The sequence below is a fragment of the Idiotropiscis lumnitzeri genome, chromosome 10 (genome assembly GCF_059441095.1).
Source record: "Idiotropiscis lumnitzeri isolate Australia: NSW breed Sydney's pygmy pipehorse chromosome 10, RoL_Ilum_1.0, whole genome shotgun sequence".
NCBI classification, from domain to species: Eukaryota; Metazoa; Chordata; class Actinopteri; order Syngnathiformes; family Syngnathidae; genus Idiotropiscis; species Idiotropiscis lumnitzeri.
The window spans coordinates 15331299-15353713 of record NC_142400.1 but is presented as its reverse complement, the minus strand read 5'-3'; the positions used below and the strand labels follow the sequence as shown (position 1 = coordinate 15353713).

The 22415-nt window shown below is 40.3% G+C and overlaps 1 protein-coding gene across 2 annotated transcripts in view; it reads right to left on the bottom strand.

The window, feature by feature from the left end:
• Positions 1-881: 881 nt before the first annotated feature.
• The window catches only part of dyrk1b (dual-specificity tyrosine-(Y)-phosphorylation regulated kinase 1B), a 51736-nt gene continuing 30202 nt past the window's right edge, over positions 882-22415 (bottom strand). The window contains exons 2-13 of one of the 2 annotated variants that reach the window (XM_088306743.1): positions 14727-14893; positions 11104-11223; positions 9939-10127; positions 9342-9489; positions 8790-8939; positions 7375-7511; positions 7089-7235; positions 6855-6995; positions 6202-6322; positions 4191-4373; positions 3314-3417; positions 882-2481 (exon numbers count right to left, since the gene is read on the bottom strand). In XM_088306743.1, coding sequence (XP_088162869.1) covers positions 1966-2481; positions 3314-3417; positions 4191-4373; positions 6202-6322; positions 6855-6995; positions 7089-7235; positions 7375-7511; positions 8790-8939; positions 9342-9489; positions 9939-10127; positions 11104-11223; positions 14727-14893 — 2123 coding nt within the window. In that variant the 3' untranslated portion in view covers positions 882-1965. The remainder of the gene's footprint in view (positions 2482-3313; positions 3418-4190; positions 4374-6201; positions 6323-6854; positions 6996-7088; positions 7236-7374; positions 7512-8789; positions 8940-9341; positions 9490-9938; positions 10128-11103; positions 11224-14726; positions 14894-22415) is intronic. The other variant, XM_088306744.1, reaches the window with a different exon arrangement.

Sequence of the window (22415 nt, the reverse complement as noted above, 5' to 3'; positions counted from 1 at the left end):
AACGACCTTCACAATTTTTGTGAAATGGTGACGGGCAGAGGTTAGTTGGCCGCCGCCTTCATTACATTGTTGATGGTTCTGACAACATAGAGGAATCTAAGTAGCACTCGGATATACCTCACAAAAGATAATTTAAAATCGGATTCTTACCGATCTAAAGTGCATGTAATGCTTCTACTAGACTAGGGTAGCATCTTTGCCGTGGCGATAGAAAATAATGTGTGAAAGCCGCTTAGAAATCTATGTATCTAAATAGGGCAGGTGAGTGGCAACGTAAAATGGACACCACTGGCTTTCACATCTCGCTACGGCGAGCAGCAAACTGCAACAACCATTGAAAGTATCTCTAAATTGGGACTTACAGAAGTTAGGTTTACATTTCATGGCGATGTAATTTCATTTTATTGTTCGTGATAAATCTGAGTAGCTCCCTGAGATTTACGAGAGAATATGTTAATTTCATTATTACCGATTAAATGTGCATCTAGAGCTTCTCCTAGATTTGTACAAACAAACATATGCCACACACAGCGGAATGTATTCAATTAGCAGTCATGTTTATAAATCACTCGTGCCTTCTATCTGACAATTTTACTTAATGGCCACATCATATTCTGGCTGTTTGTGTAGTGGAAATGCAGAGTTACTCTATTACTAAAAAGATGAACTTTCTCCTGATATAAAGACACATAAGTAGATGTGCTGACAGGCTTTGCGTGTGCTGACAATATGTAAGATCATGAATCAGGTTAGTAGGAATAAAAGCGGAGAGCTGATGTTTGTTTGACTTTGGTGTGCAAAAGTATACTCTTTATTCTTATTATATATCCAACTTTATTTTGCCCCAAACCCTCCCCACCACCCAGCCCCCACAACCAGTGACATTCCCATGTCACCAGTTACTGTCACTGTTACAATAGCCAATCAAGAGTTCACCTGCAGAAAGAAGGCAACCAAACAAAGAGCAGAAAAAAGGGTTACTTTCAGTTTGTTTTTTTCTTGTTAAATAGTAATAAATACATTGAGATGCAGTGGTTCTTACTTTATCCTTTTCTCTTAAGCAGAAGGGTTAAAAAGTTTTTTTAACTTTCTGTTTCTATTCTTTTTATTTCTTTATTGATCTGTGTTGGATCTTTAGCAGCAATCCGGACCAGTTGTCATGGTGATTAGCAGCACAGAGAGGAGGAGCTGTCTGGAGAAGATACAACAGGAGGAGGAGGAGAGGAAGACGAGAGGATGAGAAGAAGATCCCTGTGAGTGCCAGGAAGGCATCAGTGTCCTGTCACCTTCTCTTCCCTCCACCTGCCTCTCTCCCTCTCTATACACCCGTCACAACCGGGCCGAGAGTGACAGAGGGAGGACAAAAACAAACAACCCTCCACTCAAAAAACGCATAACACACAGGAGAGAAAATCTAAGAGTCCTGAATCACACACTGACATCTCTCCTGTTGAAAAGAGGTGCATGTGTGTGTCTGTGTTTGTCAGTTTGTGTACCGTGACCGATTCTCTAAACGCTGTAAATGAGAACATACTAATGTTGTAATTTGTAAACATGAAAAGTGTGCTCTCCTTCCACTTTCTGCATCAGAATGGAGTGAAATAGAAAAGCAGGGGCCCCTCCTCTACATCCTCCTCCTCCTCTCCAGGCTCACACAACCAATAGAACACACAACTCCTCAAACCACAGAAGGAAAAAAAAAATCAAATAATATTAAACAACAATAATATTAATAAAAACAAACTTGTCACAATCATTCCTTTTCAAATGACAGTTGCAACAAAAGACAAAAAGTAAAACAGGATAAAAAGGAGAGTTTTCCCAGCATCCTCCTCCTCTCATGCAGTACAGACTGTCTCCTTCAGCACAAAGTTCAAGTCTTTGTCTCTGAACTCCGGCCGTATGTGTGTAGTTGTCGTAGTTGTAGTTAAAATTGTATGGCTTTAGGGCATGGTTCAGGTTTTATCAAGAGTTGGCTGGCCCCTCATCTGAGTCCGGCCTCCCTCTGCCCCCTGCACTGGGGTTATTGTTGTTGGAGGCAGGGTAGTAGTCCTCAGGGGGCGGGGCTTGCGGCCCAGGGGCGGTGGGGGCCGTCCGAGTCCGGAAGGCAGACAGTCCGATTGGCAGAGCGAGGGGTAGGGAGGCGGAGCCAAACTGAGACGCCTCCATGGAAGACACCGCCCCCAGGTGGTGCAGCCCTAGGGACACGCCCACATCCATGCTGTCACTCATCTGGGGCGAGGATCCCTGCTGGCCTCCCCCGCCGCCAATGCCCGTCTGTCCGCCCTGTCGCAGGCCACGACCGCCGTTCCCGTGATGGGAATAGGTCGGGTGGGGATGATGGGGCTGGTCCAGGAAGTGGCGCTGGTGTTGTTGGGAGGCGGCCGGCTTGTGGAGCAGCAACTGGGTGTATGCTGGGTCCTGACCCCCACCTCCACCATCACTGCCTGGCCACATCCTCATCTGCTGCTGGGATGGAGCCTGACAAGGGCGGGGGGGGGGGAGCGGGCAAACACAAAGGTGAGATACACACATGGCCAAAAGTTTGAACATCCACCAAGATGCAGTACTTCACAAAACATGATACAATATGAACAACAAATTGTTCTGGGTTAGTAGGCATACTGCACGAGTATACTCAAGTAGTTTAGACATAACGCAAGTGGTTCTGCGTGCAAATGTGTGTGTACTGTACACTGTTCAACAGATTTGTTAGAAAAGCTTGAGCGTACTTTCAGAATGAATGGACTACGAAATACTCGCCCACTCGCAGGCCATTGAGTGCAAACGGTATTTTTCAATGTGCACCATGCGCACACACACGCAACTCTAACATTCATTTGCATGTTGCAAAAGTGAGTGGGCACCCAGGCAGGTTTTTCATTTCATACAGAAGATTTCAAAGTGCTGACAACTTTATTTGTACAAGAAGCTATTATAATAGCTGGCATCTTTGTCAACTCGAAGAACTTCAATTTGGTAGAAAGCAGTGATGAGAAATGTGAAGTAAACACAGCAACACTACTACAAACTGCTTGCATGGATGAATTTTATTTCATGTTGCGAGCTACTTAAACTTTAAATAGGGAAAAATTAAAAACCAACCTCTTGCACATATCAAACGAACAGTCAAGACTAAATAATGTGGTCAACCCAAGGTCACGTTTGTTTTTAAGCAAAGAAAAGAACTCCACTACTTTCAACAAATGCAGTATGAATTTGTTTCCATTATGGCTTTGTGTACGCTTGTTTGAATGATCCAACACCTGACTTGATACATGCGGCGCATCCAGTGATGCTGTTTTATGCGTACCTGAGGGCTGGTCATCTCATAGTCTGAATGTGTCACAGCAGAGTTGTAATATCGATTACTGTAGCGATAGTTGCGGTTGTCATTGGAGGAACCACTGGAGCCACCTGGAAAGTAAAGAGCAAAAATTTATTCCGCTTTTCATGTCTACTGTTGGGCCGGTAGTGGTTAACATGTCTGTAGCATAGCCGACACGCGATAACCTTTGCCTCTGCAAAGTTGTGAAGAACAAGTCTTAATTTAAAATTTGACTCTTATTTATTCTCAATTGAAACAAAGCATAATGTGGACATTTGTGGTGATAGTAATATTTCAATGATGCGCATCAATGATGTGACGTCATCTTCAGTAGACATATTTGAGAGCCCCTACACGGGGGGCCATATTTACTTTTGTAATCTTTGCAATTCGAGACGTCTTGTTCTACGTCGTGTCGCTTCATGGATGCATTCCGTTCACATTAGTAGTCCAATATGAATTTGTAATGCTAAAAATACAAAACAAAGCATTGGGCATCATGTCCTGCTGTGTGAATGGAGTCTAAATTGTCCCCAAGTGTGAAATCTCTATGTGCCCTGCAAGTGAGTCGTGACATTCCATTGTGTATCTGCCTCTCGCCCAAATGCAGATAGGACAGAACCGACATCAGCTCAGCCTCAACCCTAATGAGGATTGCTTATCCTGTGGTTGGTCTGATTTGTATTATACAAAACATGCATCACTAAAGCATTCCTTTACTTTCTAGTAGCATCATATTACTATATTGCAATGAGTTAAGAGAATCAAGTTTTCAAATCTCAGCCTACTCCTTAGGCAAGATGAGCAGACATGATGAAGAATATTTGTGAGGCGTGTGCAGCAGGATGTGTATAGTATTTACCAGAGCTAGAAACAGAGCTAGTAGTGGAGGTTGAATGGGAGTGGTCCATGGCAGGAGAGGTGGAAGTTGATGAACTAGTGTTCGTTCCTTCATCGGTGGTCTTCTTGAAGAAGTTGTGCTGCAGGGCGTAGAATGGCGTGATGCGGCTTTTGGGGTCGTAGTCCAGCATGCGCAGGATCAGGTCTGTAGGCAGAAAGCATGAGGATGACAGCCACAAATAAGCATTTGGGGAATGATCAGCTACTAGCAAGAAAAATCAAATGCAAACAGAAGGGGAACAAATAAGTTTAAAAGTGTCAGAAGCTTCCAATGTCAAGACCCCTGCTTCTAACATCTCCATTAAAGATAGAAAATATGTGACCTCTGTGAGCATGAAAGACAATGTCACAAAGGGGAGCTACACAGTAAATCTCAACAGCCTCCAACTTAGAGGATGAGTACTCGGGTTTCCACCACCAAATTGGCTTGAAGGAGGTTGGAATATAAAATAAATGGTGTGGTTATGGTACCAAAAGAGGACACCAGGTCCCAAAGTTCTTGCTTATCTCAGTGTGTAAAATAATAAACTCAGTAATATACTAATCCCTTACACTATAAATAGCTGCAATACTGTATGACATTGAGAAACAGCTGTTAAAAGTGTGTAGTCCGCAGTAGCGAGTCATTGCTTCCCTTACTGTTGCTATGATGAAAAATCAAAAGTTGAAAAGGCATCTTGATTACGGTACAATATATCATTCTGAAATACTGCGTATGCAAGATTTACACTTTAAGTTCAGTTCTTTCATAGCACGCTGCTAAAAGCAATAATTTCACAGCTATGCCTTTCCCAATTCTTCTTCTTATTATTACTTCTACCATTAAGTTCTTATGTCCACAAAATCTTGCAAAGGGTCTCACATAATTGTGGTGAAGGTTTTTTTTTTCCCCCCATTCTGACCTCAGATGGATAGACAGCGTTTTTCAACATATATTGAGCCAAGGCACCCAATTTACTTCAGAAATTCTCACAACACACCACCAAATGATTATGTCACAAAAAGTATGAATACAGAAATAATAATAATAATAATAATAATCTCCTCATAATTTACTGACTGAGTATGAAATCTGGGAGTGTACATTTGAACATAAAACCTGCACATTTGCATAAAGCCATGATGTTATTCTTCTGTTATGTGAATGGCAACAGGTTAATTGTACCTTCAACCATCTATTGGAAGTGCATTTAATTGAGCTGCCTGACACTATACATCACGGGCATACATAGATGACAAGTGTAATTTGACCATTTCCCTTGGAACCTCTGATGTTGCACACATGCTTGTAGGTAATCACAGCGAGTGGACGACTGATGACAAACCGCTGTTGAAACACTGCCCTCTGGTGTTACTGGAGGAAATTGTAGTACTTCGACAGCACTCAAGTGCAAGTAATGTAACTAACGTGCAAAGAATCAAATCAGGAAACAGGAAAAATGAAATCCCTTTATAGATGCACATACATAGTGCAGTATCGCCCCACTCACATGATTAATGTGAAAGCCTTTCCAATATAAATAAAGAGGAAGCTAATAACGTTAAAAACGACAGTATCTGATTGCACCTATTTTTTGCACATAGGTTTGTGCCAATTTATAGTAATTCAAACCCTATGGCGCATCACAGTATTAGTCTCTCTATTTCATTCTAAATTTATTTCTTGGCAGTGACTCGCGTTCCAGGAAATAATCACACCTATGATAGCTTTGGACCAGCGGCTCCCTGCTGAAGGTTTGCGGAATCAAAATTCATGCCGTCCACATTTGAGACCCCCAAGACCTTTCATTGCAAAAACTACATCAACTTTAAAACAGTTGCAAAAGGAACAGACTTTTCTTTTGGCTACTTTAATAGTGATGTGAATACTACTGAAGAAAAATACAAATGATAAACCGGTCTTTTCTTAAATCTTAGCTTTTCTGAAACTACTAAATTTAACCATTTATTCCCTGTAACTGGTGAAGATTTACCTTTAAATTTCAGGTAGTCACAGGGGGCATGACCAGGTTCCCCTCCTCTCCGTCCCCCTGGACCTCCAGTCTCTACGCCCAAAATCTCATGAAGACGTCGAGTGGCTGGGGGCTTGTACTCCTGAAAACAAACGCACACAAACACATAAATAATTTGAGATGATGCAAGTGATGGTGGTAGTGAATGGTAAATGATAAACTCCATTCATCCATTCTCTCAACCGTTTATCTTCAGTCGGGTCACAGATATTCTGGAGCGTATTCCAGCTGTGAGAGGCAAGCCGCACCCCAAACTGGTTGCCAAACCTTTGCAGCATTTCTAAAATGCTCATTAAATTACAGACATTGTGAAGTAAAGTCAATTACAACTGTTAACAGAAAATTGAAATACATTATTTTAGAGCAAATTACCAAAACCCAATAATTCATCTTCGGGTAAAGAACTGTTGTGCAGTCACATGAGCAAATATTTTGGTTTTGCTGAAAAGCCTAGATCATTCAGCAGACTGTGGATTTATCCCCACAAAAGAAAAAAAAAATGAAAAAAATAAGAGGTCCACAAAAATTTCAAATGACTTCCACTGTTGTAAAGCTGTGTTCCACCAAGATAATTAAAAGGTTTAAAAAGTGTGACTGGATCTGAAATGTGATACCTTTTTGATGTCCTTATTCTTCTTCACTGTCCACAGTCCATCTGATAGCTTGTCAAAATACTTCCTGGCTTTAGGAGCTGCATCTAACATGTGGCTGGGAGGGACCCCCAACACTTCAACAATTTTGTTCATTTGGTCAACCTAAACAAAGAGACACGCAAATTTACATTTTCCACTATTCTATTCATTATTATCCAATGTTTGACATCTCTTGTGTACAATATAAAAACTAACCTCATTGGAGCCACTGAAGAGAGGTTCTCCTGTATGCATCTCCACCAAGATGCATCCTAGAGACCACATATCAATTGCCAGGTCATATGGCATGCCCAACAGAACCTCAGGGGAGCGGTAAAACCTGCTCTGGATATACTGATAGATCTGATGAGCGGATAGACAAAGAGTGGAATAAGTTCACCATGCAAGAAGTATAAAATGCATTTTGACAGTTTGGTTAAAAACTGTTGACAGTTTTTGACAGGTATGTTTAAATCATTTGCTGTATGTGATTACTGCTCACCCTCTGCCCGAGCTGGCAGGATGATCCAAAGTCGACTATCTTGATGGCAGATCTCTTGGGATTACACAGCAGGATGTTTTCTGGTTTCAGGTCGCAGTGGATAATTGACAGTTCTGGAGTGGCCAGGAATAATAACGCTGCATACAAAGAATTGATTGTTAATCGGTAGCACCTTCCACATATGCCAACACTGGTCAACCAGTAGCTAAAGCCAGAATCTCACTGAGCGGCGAATGTTTGCGAGCACTTGTACACATAGATGTTTTTTTCAGCAGGGTTCATTCAAGGTTGCATCAAATGTACACGAATACGTTCAAAATTTCTTTGCGACAAAAAAAAAATATTTGTAACCGTTAAAACTGCCTGAAAATGTCTGACTAAATGTTTTTGCACCCCTTTTAATGAAAAACCAACATCCTGCTATGCGCAAAAACTTGGAAGCCTTCGCCCCTCATGAGAAACCATTTTAAAGATGGAACGTAATGAGAATTTCATATTGCATATGACCTAATTTTCCACAATTATCAGTATTTTGATTTCAATAATATTAAAATAAATGACTAAAAACATTAGTCATAGCATCAGTATGACGTGAGCTGTTACTGATACGCTAAAAAATCACAATGGTGACATAGCTGCAGTACTTGTAGCACGTGAAGACATTATTAGAGAAGAACCAAATAATAGCCAACATTTTTTTTTTGCCTTTGATATAACTGTGAGACAGGATAGTTCTTCAGTGAATATAAGTCAAATGCAAGATGTAGGTACTGTATGAAGGTGATCCAGAACTCATGTCGGTCTTGACGGATGTCTGTTGGTGCCATTCCACTTTATTTAATCTATTTAAACAACCGGCATCAACATCTCCTCCTGCTTTGGCAAGAGAGCGACAAAGTTTTTTTTTTCGGTCAGGCAGTCTCCCGGGCAGAGAGCCACATTAGGACTGCAGGACAGGACTTCATTAGCGCAAATGATAACTTCGCTTATAGCACAGCTTACTGTGTGAAATGTATGAAATCATGGAAAGGTTGGGTTTGACAAAAAGCAGTCTGTGGTCAGGCCTGATAATTGTAATGACAGTATGTTGAGGCTCATTGTCATCGCCTTAACACCGTGGCAGTTAAAAATAGCCCATCTTATGTTAAATGTGTGTGGTAATTGTGAGGATCTATTTAAAAAAAGACATCTGCTACATTTTAATTACAACTAACTAAGTTGTTCTTCTAAGATTACCCGTGCAGTACTCCCTATAGTGTCCCTTGCCTGACATTTTGGATGACTATATTTTTAGGCTGACCCAACAACGGGCCAAAAGCCAGTTGGCTGATAGAGACACTGGTGCACTCACTGCCCTGGTGTGTGTGTTTGTGTGCGCATGTGTCTGTGTGTGCGTGTCCTACTGTATAACCTACCTGTACAGAGCTGCTGTGCAAATTTCCGGGTGAGGTTAAGGGAGACCCCTCTGAAGTTGGTGTTTCTCAACAGATCATAGAGATTGTAGCTCAACAATTCAAACACCAAACAAAGATGGTTCCTAAACATAAAGTGACGCTTCAAGTGGACTACACACGGAAACACACACACACACACACACACAAAGACAGAAGGGAGACAGAACATTGAGTGACATGAGTATAAGGTCAAGGAGGTGGAGAATAGCATTTTCTATTTTGACATTTGTGCAGAATATCATTCAAGTTGTAAGCGACACTTGAACTACTTTTAACATTTAAAAACATCTTAGCTAGACAAAAACAGTTTTATTGGCCCACATAATTACATTTCCTACCAAGTTCCCTCTCATCAAGTGTCGTACTTATTGGGCCTTTTGGATTTGACATGCTACAAAGTACGCACCAAATGTTGCAAATACATATATAAAAGCATACAACCCAGATCTTATACAGAGCCGTGCACCACCACATGCTTTCCAACTATATTATTAAGTGCATTTTCCAACTCACCTATGTAATATTTCATCTCAGTATCATGCTTGTTCATGAGCTCCAACAGGCGAAGTTCAATCTGTGCCTGGTTTAGAAATGCCTTTTTGTTCTTGATGATCTTGATGGCGACCCATTCCTGCTCATGATGGTCGTAGGCCTTCACCACCTGCGCACACATTGTAGACATGAGATGTGGATGGAATCAGCTTGATAGCCTACACAATCAAGTGAAGTATTAGAATAAACTTTGGGAATGATGTGGACTTTTTCGAGACATGAAGTGAATCCCTCGGTAACGTGTATGTTGCAAAGCATGCACAGTACATTAGTTAAGTGGAAACTCTAAATTGGAGATGTGAATGTCTGTCTCTTTGTGATAGCCCTGAGGTTGACTGGTGATCAGTCCGTGTTGCACTCTGCCTCTAGTGCCAAGTCGGCTCGGATAGCTTCCATCTTACCTGAGACCCTAAATAGAGTAAGCAGTCTAGAAAATGGATAGATTGATGGATGGATGGATGATAGACTGTTCCCAGAGAACTAACTTATACTGTTGTCATCATGGCATTACAAGCAACAAATTCAGAATTTTTACAGAGACGTTTCATGAGCCCGCACCTGTCCGAAGGAGCCCTTCCCAATCAACGAGTCTATCTCATAGCGGTCCAGCCACTTTTCTCCATTTTTGACGATGTAATCATAGTTGTCGTCATCATAGCCGTCGTTGTAGACTTTTCTCTCCTTCTTAGTACTGCTATCTTCAGGAGGGACCTGCTGGGCTCGCCGCTTCTTCTTTGTATAATAAACCTGCGGATACAGACAGCTTAGTATCTCAAAGCAAGTTAAATGAAACTCATCTTCTCCATCTGCATCACATTAATAAGAAATGTTAATTTTATTTGACTATTTTACAATATAACGAGGGATGCGCATAAAAATGTTGGTGTGGTTCTCAAATGGGCGCAAGGGGTTGTTGTTGGGTATTCGTTTTTTTCCCCCCCGAGCCACAAACATAATCTTCGGACTTTTAAGACTTACAGCACATCTGTTTATCATTAATATGTGTAGATATATTAATTATACATAGAATTCACATAGTAGAGTTAACAGTAACCTCAATGTACAGAAATAATGTACAGAAACTGATAACACCTAATATTGACGCACCTACATATTTTGAATCAGGTCAATTTGTGGAGGACCGCAAACGTGTTACATGCTCCTTCATCTGGCGATGAGCATGGGTTTACATAGGTGCCCAAAACATGCAGATTTCAAATTAAACTGCACGAATAAAGCCACCAGATGGTGCTGGAGCTGCACAAATGGAAAACAACTTGGGCTTTTGAACAGATTTGCTTCTATGAATATAGAGAGATGACTACAAAGACATTGTGGCAATTTTAACGTCACGATATTGCCGATATCGTTACCTCCCCAATAGTGCACAAAAGCACTGTGAAAGACTTGAACTGGGGAACAATATTCAATTTCCAGCCATTATATGCTGAATATAACTAGGCATTATTAAAGTATTTGTTTAATGATGATCCAAGTATGTACAACATAAATAAATCTGAAAGAAACATGAAGACGGAAGGGGGAAAATACTGCATGTATAGTAAGCATGTATGTATTGTATGCATGTGTCTCTCTCAAGCCCATATATCTAAAACTCAACACTAAACCAGGATTTATTTATATCACATAAACTGTAAAAAGAAACAAGTAAACCCCAAAAGAGGTGTTAAATGTGTACAAGCTTCTGTTTCCGGTGTCATACCTCGTTGATGTGCTTGTATGTTTTGATGAGGTCTACAGAGAGTTTCCGCAATGGGGCACTGGCAGGGTCTCTGAAACTAGGGGGGATCCTCCGCTGGAGTATGGTCATATCAGACAGCACCTAAAAAGGAATAGCAACAGGTTATCAGCAAAGTTCTATTCTGGTCAAGGATTTCCAGAGCATAAAATAAATGTCCGCACAACAAATGTTCATTTATTTCATTCCAAGTTGGTTCAACCCATACAAATGATCATCATGACATCTTAATCACTCAATTTATCATAAAACCAGTAAATAAAATATTTGTGTAGAAATTAAAGCTTACCGATCTCCAGCCAGTAACAGCAAACATGCTAACATATATAGAAAAAGTAAAATTATACCAGTTTATGATTTTAAAAAAAGCACAAAAAAAACGTATAAGCGCCAGCAGGCATTACAACTCAGCAGCATCTCAACAATTAAATGGGTAGAATCTTTTAATTTGTCTTTGGTTTCATTTGTGAAACATACGGACACATTTATCATCTTACCACTGATAACTTTGCATAGCGCCACCTTTTTCAAATCATTTGACCAGAGAATGCAATAGTCTGTATTTTGGTTTTGCAGGCATGTCCGGCACTGCTGATAGTGGATGATGTAGTAGAAGGAGCATCAACTTCTGAAGAGTTTTGACCGTAAGCCCTCCTCTGACTAAATATTTTTTGGAGGCATCGAAAACGACCAACTTTTTCATTTTACATGGGTGGCACACGTCAGACAGCCGTTGGTGGGAACACACTGGCACAGACACATCCCCATACACGTACTCCAAACTTACTGTGCGTTGACAGACGAAACAAAAAACACAGTTTTAATTTTTTTTATTTAAACTTCATGGTGTGAAAAAGATCAAACATGTTAGATACTAACCTCAAGGTCTCAAGAAATGGAAAAGTCAACGCAAATTCTGCACACCCATGGCGGCAGGTTTTAATTAATTAATTAATTGAAGTCTCAGTCTACTCCCTTCACTCAGCTCTCACTGTACTCCATATTGAAAATGCAGAGCGCACTTCGAGGCGTGGCTCAACGTATGGTGGACCTAACCGTTTGAATCCACCCACATGAATTCTTTTTTTTCTACTTCCTTGGGGGCTTTAATTATGCATCGTCTTTTGACTTCACATTTTTTTTTTTTTACGTATTTTCACACTGAAAATGAGTGAAACCCAAATATTGATCTCAACCATTACAGGTAGTGTGCCCTCTGCTGGGGGCATGTGGTATTAAAAGTCCATTCACTTTTAAGTGGAGGACGTCTTTTGACCACAACTTCTGAACCCATTGGTCTAGACACTCAGAATCAACATCAACTTCCCCATTTTCAGAGCCCCTGAACACATTTACGAGCTTACGTGGCTCTACAACCTTCTGTTCACCCAGAATGGACGTCAATAGATACTAGTAGTTTTGACTACGTCCGTCAATTAGTTCAAAGCTCTGCCGCGACTGACTGTTGAGTGTTTGTAATTTTCGATGTTAAATAAAGTGTTGAATCATATCAGATTTTTTTTTACCCAGGCCCTAGTTTAGTAGATGCGTACACTTCACTCAAACGTGTTATTTTTGGTACAGTTTAGTTCTTTTTTTGTAACGCCCTTATCTATGTAATCTGATCATAACAGGTGAAAAAACTAAGCGGCAACATCATGGGTCATGAATGTGACCAGATGGATGCCATTATCCCCCCACAAGCACCAACAAGCAAGTATGGATAAACAAAACTTTTAAACGTTTTAAGCGTATTTTTGTATATTTATTTAGAAGTAGTAGCAGTAGCAGGTACTTACTGGTGATTTGCATAATAAACTCATTTGGAAATTCACACATTTATACATAGTCTGTATCAAGTTCATGTTACATTGTGAGCTTTAGCTTGAGACCATAGACTCATATTGGAATTGACTGTGTGACAGCAACTGTCAGAGCACAATTCATTTTAGGTTTACAACTAATTTTTGTTTCAAAACTAATTTGCTGACAAAAAGTATGCATGGCTCTGCATTCAAGCAAATTTCAAAGACGGCTGTTTCAAATGTTAGATTGACACAATACTGTGTTCTTGTCAGCCTCTGTTCCATTTCTTTAGCAAAGCAATGCTGTTAATATTGTTAAGATTATAACAAAACCATTTTTACACAGCACTCGCTCAGGGTGATAGGGCTGGCGTAGCAGCCTACTAGGAAGTAAACACAGAGACTTTTGCCACTGGTTTAGACATTTGGTGTTTACCAATGATCAAATTTATAAACATACAACAGGGGGTGATAACATGAAAGTTAAAAAAAGAAAGTTATTTCCACCTAAGCCATTGGTGGCGATGACACAATGCTAATTACGCCTATCAGTTTCTCTAACATCTTGCTAAAATTTGTTTATATTTTGTGTCTGTGAGTGAAATTCCCCTCCAGATTTTACCTAGTGATGGGCACCGACTGCAGTGCCTAGTCTCCCATATGTAAAAAGTGAAATAAACATATTTGGCGTTTCGGTAGCAGAAAGTAATCACACAATAATTACTCCTGAAGAATCCATCCTTGTTTTTCCACAGGCTGTCATTGAAAACAGGATAAAACCAATCGAGGTACACAAGGTAGGAATGCGGGGGCTAGGCATAGCCTACGTCAAATCAAAATGACGGCTCTTTTGTTGTAATACAGAATCCCAGTCTAGGGGTGACAAAAGTTACGCACAGCCGATATATGTCACACTAAATGGTTGAGCATGTCCGACAGTATAACAGAAGGAACCCAAACATTTTTTTTTACATCCAATAACAAGGGGATCCCTACAAAGTAGATTTAAGGAGATACAAAACAAGTGTAAGAAAGGAGAATAAAAGATAGGAAGCTCCATAACACTACATAATTCTCTATCAAGGATGTCTTGAATGTTATGGAAGTCCTCCCATAGAGAAGAAAAACATGCACACCCAAAAAAAGCACGGCAACCACAAGAACTCCAACTGCAGCAATTTCGAAAGCAAATTCTCAACCAATATATGGATATAAATTGCACAGTAGTTCTGACAGAGATAACAAACCTACCCGAAAAGACAGCAAACCATGATTATATAAACCCATGAATGGAAAAGAAAACTAAATTTACTGTGGCCATTGTAGCTTGTGTTGCAAATCACTAGCATGAGTTCTAATTCAAACAATTGTTTTTTTCCTTGTTGAATTTTTCCAAACTTCTAGTTTGAGCCAAATTTTCAAAAGTTTTGTTTTCAGGCTTCAAAATACCTCGTCGATGAAACTGACAATATTGTTTTCCGGTGTATAAACTAGAGATTCTGCAATTACGAAGATCATAGGCAAGGAGATATACTAGAGAGAGGTGTGTGAAATCTGATTCGACATGGCTAAATTGTCTAACTTTTCAGTAGTGGCATTGCCGAATCCACAGATCTCAAACTCTGGTCCTCGAGAGCCGCTATCCGGCATGTTTTAAATGTTTCCCTCCTCCAACACAGCTGATTCAAATGATCAGGAATGTTTTAAGGCTCCAATTTGAGACCTATGGCCTAATGCCATGTTCCTCTGCCAAATGTATTTCTGGCAGGAGCAGTGCATTACCTGCTGCTGTTCGGCCATGGAGTGGATGGAGCTGAAGGAGGGGTGTGTATGTGTGTGCTGGCTGGTCATGGCTGGCTCAGCGAGGGAGAAGCCCTGGGCAGTAGAGGAGGAGGAGGAGGAGGAGGAGGAGGAGGTGGAGGTGGGCGGACATCCTGAGCTGCTTACACCTGAAGAGACAGAGCAAGAAAAGAACATGATTACATTGAGAATCCCCAACATTCTAATCATTCAGTACCCTTCTTTGTCCAAAAAAGTTCATCTTTGGTTTATAAAAAAACAAAAAAACAAAACTTAATTTCAATAAAAAATTGTCTGAATTTTGGTGAATGGGAAGTGACTTTTTTTGGGCCAAAGATTCCATGTAAAAACAAGAAAGGCAAGTTCGGCCAAGATATAGGCAGGCTCCGTGCACATTAACAAGTAATTATCAACAAGTACAGAAGAAGTCATGTCTGTGGTTCCTTGTTCCTATGATGTGACGAAGAGCCAAAAGTTGATCACTGAATCCAACTGTCAACAACTTTACAAACACAATAGGCACCATGACTGCCAAACAAAGGTATTATTTTGCTGAAGGCAATGAATAACCTGATGTCCCGTCAAGCCCAAGCTATCTTAGGTTGTGCAGCAAGAAAATAACCTGAAACATAAGCATGTCCTTCTCTGAATAACATTAAAAAAACATCAAGGAAGGCTTCATGCACATTACGAACTAGTCGGCAACAAACACAAAAGACATGTCTGCGTCTTCTCTTGTACACTTTGATGTACGAGAGGCCAAGGCTTGATTATTGAATACAACTGCCAACAACTTCATGAACACAATTGTAATAGTCTCCATGACTGCCAAACAAATGTGTTATTTTGCTGCAGGCCTTGAATTAGCTGATTTCAATGTATCCATATATTATCTCTCGGTCTCTCGCCCTAGCTCTCTTTCTCTCCAAACAACAGAAAGTTTTGAAGTGGCCAACTCAAAGTCCAAAAGAGTAGGCTCAAGAAGTTAATTTACATTTTTGCAAAACAATGACGTGTAAAGCAAAAGAAAATGTAAAAGAAATGTATAAATTTAAAAAAAAAGGAACTAAAGTTTTTTTCATGGAACTAAAACAACATATTAACTTAAATTACAAGTAATTTATATTCTAAGTAAACGCAGTATGTGTGGTTTGAGGTACTAATAAAAACAGGGAAAAGATTGGGGTGCCCTCCCCGGGCGGGGATGAGATCTTACTCCGAGAGGAGGAGTTCTATTCAAGTGTCAGGAGGTCTTGATCAAGAGTAGGGAGAAGAATGGAGCGGGAGATCGCCAAATGGATTGGGGCAACATCTACAGTGATACGGATACTGTATGGTCTATCATGGAGTAGACGTAAATCAGCCGAAAGGCTCTCCATGTACCTGTCAATCTATGTTACCACTGTCAGTCTATGGTGACAAAATGTTAGTCATGACCCAAAGATCAAGAGTTTGCTCCGCATGGGTGTCCTGGTGTCATTCGAGAGGGACTCAGAGTAGGGCTACTGCTTTTCCGCATTGGAAGGAGCCAGCTGAGGTGGCTCAGGCATCTAGTTAGGATGACTCGTAGATATCTTTCTGGTGAGGTGTTCCGGACACATCTTACCAGGAGACATGGGAGAGACTATAGCCCCATTTCCATTGTACCTGTTCTAACTTGAAACAGCCTGGTTCTGCGCCATGTGGTCGGTTTTCTGTGCGGTTAGAGTGGAACTGAGCCACAAAATCTCTTGCAATCTGATTTATACGTCTGTCAGGCCGTGAAGTCATTGTCATCTGATTGGTTGACAGATGTAAGCAATGCTTTTAGCAATGTGGCAAGGACCTCCACTGCACACGCCCATTTTGTGCCTGTAAGCGAGCACAGCTTAGTGAGCTCTCATACTTATGAATGGAGAGCTCACTCGCGCACATTCAAGTGAATGGACCCGGCGAGGTGAAATATTAACCACAAGAGTCACTATTTCATCCACAGGCAAATATGAAATTGTAAATATGGTTAAGTAATTGTTTTAAAGAGGGTGGGACAGTGGACGACTGGTTAGCATGATGGCCTTAGAGTACAGAGGTGCAGGTTTCGAGTTTGCATGTTCTCCCCGTGCCTACCTGACGGGTGCTCCGCTTTCCTCCAACATTCCAAAAAATGCATAATAGGTTGATTGGACACTCTGGTTTGCCGCTAGGTATGTTTGTGAGCACAGATGGTCGCTTGTCTTTGTGTGCCCTGCGATTGGCTGGCAACCAGTCCAGGGTGTACACCGTCTACTGCCCAAAGATGGCTGGGATAGGCTCCAGCTTGCCCACAACCCTCATGAGGCAAAGCGGCTCAGCTAATGGATGTATGGATGTTTTAAAATACAATATGCCTACCATACATACTGTATTTTTATGACTTGGCAGCAGACAGCTACATTTTTAGTCAGCGTTAAATTCTGTATTTTTTATTTTGATGGTCTATAATTTGCAACTTCGCCACCTCATGCAACTGAGATTCGTATTTTGAATAAGCACATAAACGGTGGCCAAGACTTGCCACTCGCAAGATCTTATGGCAGAACCCCACACATTGTGAGCATGGAGTGGGGGCGCGCACAGTTTAGTTGATCCCACCCCAAAGCCTGTCATAATGCAGAAGCAACACATAGACCAGACGAGGCCAGGCAAAGTGGGGTTGGGGCAGAACGGGGCCACGCCGCTCTCAACCCTCTAATGGAAAAGCACCTAATTGCCTCCTGGCTGGCCTGGGAACACATTGGGATACCCTTGGAAGACCTAGATGTCTGGGCTTCCCATTTAATGCCACTGACAAGTAAGTATAGAATCCCAGAAGCAATGAATAAGTTAACCTGCTGCCCCTGCAACTCAACCCGGACTAAACAACATTTTCATAATCATTTTTGCCCTCTGAGGGTAACTATACCTACGGTCCTCGATGAATATTACTTTTACTCCCCTGTCATTAAACACTGTAGCTAAACAGCTTATGCTACTTAAAAATGTTCTGATGTAAAACATTTTACATCTATTATAAGTGAAACGGTAGAATTATAAGGTTATATTCGTGACATTTACTTTTTAGACATTGACTCCTTTCAGCTTTATTAGACAGAGGTCCTTGAGTGAGTCTGCTAATGGGATACCTATATCACTTTCCGCTTTGGAATGATACTGCAAATACAGTGCCTCAAATGACTTAAAGTATTAAATGTAGCGATGTTTAAATTTGAGAATCAACCGTAGTTGTATTAGAGGCTTTGAAAGCTCAGACAGTGTCGAGCTCCACACCATTCCAGCAGGCTTAATGGTTACCTCGTTACGGTAAACCTGTTGCTCTTTATGTTGTCTTTGTATGTATTTTGACTTGGGCGCTCCGCTCGACGTTAGGCAAAGCCTACATGATATTCTGAGTTTAGCATTACGTTAGTCTTGTGATTGGACCGTGAGCTGTGATCTTTTTTTTTTTTCCTTTCCTTTTTTAAAATGTAAATTCTTGGTGCAAATCCAAGAAAATAAGTTGTGCCATTCAATGAATCCACACTCTTAAAAAGAGGTCAACATGCTAGAGGCAAAAAGGGATAGTATTGCAAATGTCACTAACCAACAACCCAGGCACGAATGGTACACTTTTAATTTTCAAACTATGTGACTATCCACAGATCTTGTGAAGCAGTAAGAAATATTGTATCTCTTATCTTTTGGTATTATAAAATAAAATAAATAAATAAATAAATGAACCACTTATGCATTGAGAAGGTAAAAAGCAACTTCTTAAAAAGTAATTTTTCCGGTGCTGGCAAGTAATCGAGTGTGGAGTGTACTGCTACCAAACAAGCAGGTCAGAGCAAGCATAGCGGGCTATACTGGGCCTTTGGGAAAGGGACATGAAGAGGCCAGAATTAGATCTGCATACACCCAGTTTGTAAACCTGAGCTGCTGGGTGTTAAAAACACAATTCATGTCTCCCGAGAAAGGAAAATTGGTTTCACAGAGGCTACGCTGAAACATTTTACAGATTGAAACGGTTTGTAATTCAGGTTAGATGCTCACAGGTTAGATGCCTTTATCTTCTTCCATTCCATTCAGAAGACATTTTTTTTCCCCAAACGGCTCGAAGTTATGAATTAGTGATCTGTAAAAATGCACATTTTGAAAAATATATAACACCACTCAGTTGTGGTGAGCAGCATATTGTATGTTTTCATATCTGTTTGCATGGAAACGCAGAGAAAGAATTATCCAGTCACTGTTTCTGAGAGTCATAGTTGTGATGCTCTGGGTCCTGGCCTGCTTTCAGACATGACACTGCTGGGGAGAGAAAATATCTGCCTAGTACTGAGAAATCGGCATCGTCTCTTTAAGAGGCTGAGAAGCACTCACAGAACTTCCACACTCTGACATCCCCCTTCTTGCGCTGGCATTGGTTGGGCCCCTCTCTTTCTCCATCAGCTGATTGGCTGCTGGTATCTAAGGGCTGGCCGGCCAGCGCTCTATAAATAAACTCTGTGCTGTCTCAGCAACCAGCCTACAACACTCATTAGCTACTTCTCTTCCTCCTCTCTCCTGCTATGCAAGTAGCTTCCAATAGCAAGGCTGACTCTCAGTAGCAGGCTGATACACTCTCCCCTAGCAACTCAACCCAAACCAACCCACCCTACCCTACAAGCCACTCTTCTCCTCCCCCTTTTCCTTCATCATCCTTCCTGCTTTTTCAAATCTCATCTCTAAGCCTGCATTCTCTCTTCATGCTTATACAAATCTATACAATTGGCCATTCCTCTCTTCAGTTTTCCCTCAGACTCCTTTTCAGAAAGCATCTATTTTTTTCTCAAAGTTTACGCCAACAGTTTTATGTATCCACAAGTGTTTTGGAGAAGCACAATGATGCAGCATTATCTAGGACACGTGGGAAATGCAACATGTCATCACCCAGAAGAGTCCGAAAGAGAAGGAACAATCAGAAACCAATACTTGCAGTAGCCAACAATGTACTAGATAAGTAGATCTCAAAGTTACCGCCCAAAGAGAATACCGAGCTCTTCAAGTACTGCGCCGTCCACAATACAGTGGTCAACTCAACTGCTCAACTCAAGATAGAATAAAGAGAATGTTCGAATGCTTGCTGAAGTAGTTTGCTTCGCGTGTGGTTGTAGTATTTTAGTTTTGACCGGAGCACAAACATGAACCATAAACTAACTGAGATTATACCGATACATATTGAACTCAAATATTGACATGGATGAAGTGGCTTAAACTCACATCGTTCAGCTAAATATCCCGTCTTGCTAAATCTTTCGAGGATGACAGAACCAACACTTTTTAGAATCAATGATCCGATCAATTTTTCCTATGATAACTTGAGTAATCAACACACACACACTTCCAAGTTGACAATTTAAATTTATTTTAAAAAAAAATTGTGTAAAATGTTTGCTGTTTGTACACCTACACAACACTTACGTTTGCCAAGGCCGATGTATATTAACACTATTTTCACTTAAAAGTAAACTATATTTTCATATTTCGGGTATTTATTTGGTGTTGTGCTCTCTCCCCCTCACCATTTCAAGTGCCTCTTTGGCAGTTTTGGCAGCTCAAAATAAATAAATAAATAAAAATGTAAATTTTTAAAAGTTAAATACTATTAAAAGAATAAACATAATTCAGCCGTGGCTGTCACGCTTGCCTGCACTTTATTTTTCGTTCACATTCCCACAATTGTCACGTCACTTTACACTCATCAGTGCTCAGCGCTTAGTGATGACACACAAGCAGGAAACTATACTAAGCAAAGTTAGCTGGAAAAACGCATGTGTGTGTGTGTGTGTGGTTCTTTTCCTGAAAGCAGGCTTCGAGGGTTTGGATAGAGTGAGGGTTTTTAACTTGTAGCTATGCATGCAGCTTGTTTAATTAATTTATTTTTTCTATTATTATTTTTAGTGTTTAATATGTGTAATACCTTTTGCTTGAAACATCATTTAAGTACAGCTTTTTCATATACTTTAGAAAAAGTGTGAGAACCACTCTTGGAGTGAGTGGAATACACATTGCTTAATATTAAATTATCTTGATATTAAAATAATGTTAATTATGATTAAAACATCAGCCTCATTTTTTTAATGAACATTTACGTCTGCTACGTTTTAGGCTTTTGTGCTTTTTTAAGTAGAAGAGGCAAACAAACATTACTGAGCCACAGAAATTAAATGATCACTCCAATAATTACAGAGAACCTGAATTTTTCCTTTTTCAATGTTATTTTTAAACTCACCCCGAGGACGCAGTAATTGAATGTGCAGGTGTACGGGAAAATGCGGCTTGTCGGGGAAATCACTCATTTAACTTTTTTCCTATGTCCAATTATGAGCTGATGATACGACACTGCATTTTGGTTTCAAGCAATATACTGAAACGTCAACAGAATGTCAGTATTTATGCAGAAATGACACATTTTCTGTCAACATATCTTCATTGTACAGATTTCTACAGCTACAGCTGATCCTGTAATTTTGACCGCTCCTCGGGAAACCCATAATTCCATTCACTGGCAAGCTTCAGCTACTTTAAACTACTGTGGTTTCAAACTGCATGAAATACTATGAAATATTTGACTTTAATAGCGGAAATTAAAAATTTTTCACAATTAGAGTAGTTTAGGCAGTCAAATAGGCCATGTACAACTCATCAATTGTTTTGTCGTGAATTTATTTGTTACAGAGGATTTTAGATGTCTGAAGTGCTCATTAATGTTTTAAGAAAATTCCACCAAGATGGCAGCCCGTAATCAAGTTGCTAGAGCAAAATAATTCAAGTTAATATTTTTTTAAAAGCAATTAACTTATAATTCTCATGAATAATGAACATTGGCATTGAAATGTAGAGCTATAAATAAAATATCTTAGATAAATGAAAAATATAAATAAAACAGACCTAAGCTGTCCAAAAATTGCACTTAAATAGTTGAGTATATGAAACTACAGATTTGCATGCAGAATTATCAGACTATATCACTTTAATCCATCTATTGGAATTTTTAACCATTCTATTTTGGGAAAAATAATTGCTAGAGGGGTAAGAAAAGTCACTAAATAAAGCGAACGTCGCGTAGATAGATCCGTCGAAACAGCGCAACTTTCTGTGATTGGACAACTGCAGCTTTCTAAAAACTCCGTTTACGCTATTATTCTCTCTGCATCAACCATGTTCACACCGTATGTGTGCGTGCGCGCGCGTGCGTGCGTGTCCCACCCCGCACAGCAGAAGGCAAGTTGACTGACAGGAGTGGAAAGAAGCACTGCAACAACGTGTTGATGATGTATGTAAAGAAACACACGTAAATGGCAATTTGAGACTGGACAAAACAATTTTGTCCATTTTATTTTTCAAACAATAAGTCGATATTGTAATTATCGTGACAAGCACAGACAATAATTTTATGCATTTATTCCTCACCAGCTGATCTCAAACCACATCGTGTGTGTTGAGCTTACGATCGCTCCGGCTCCAAATAAGATACAGAAATAATCATTTCTTACTGTCAGCACCTAATTGGCTAACTCTTGTGCACGCAGCACTGCCTTTGCTTGGACAAAGGCACCAGGATGAGCAGTGACCTATCAACAACAACTTTATTTCAAAACAAATGATTATTGTCACCGTAATCTCGCCAAAACA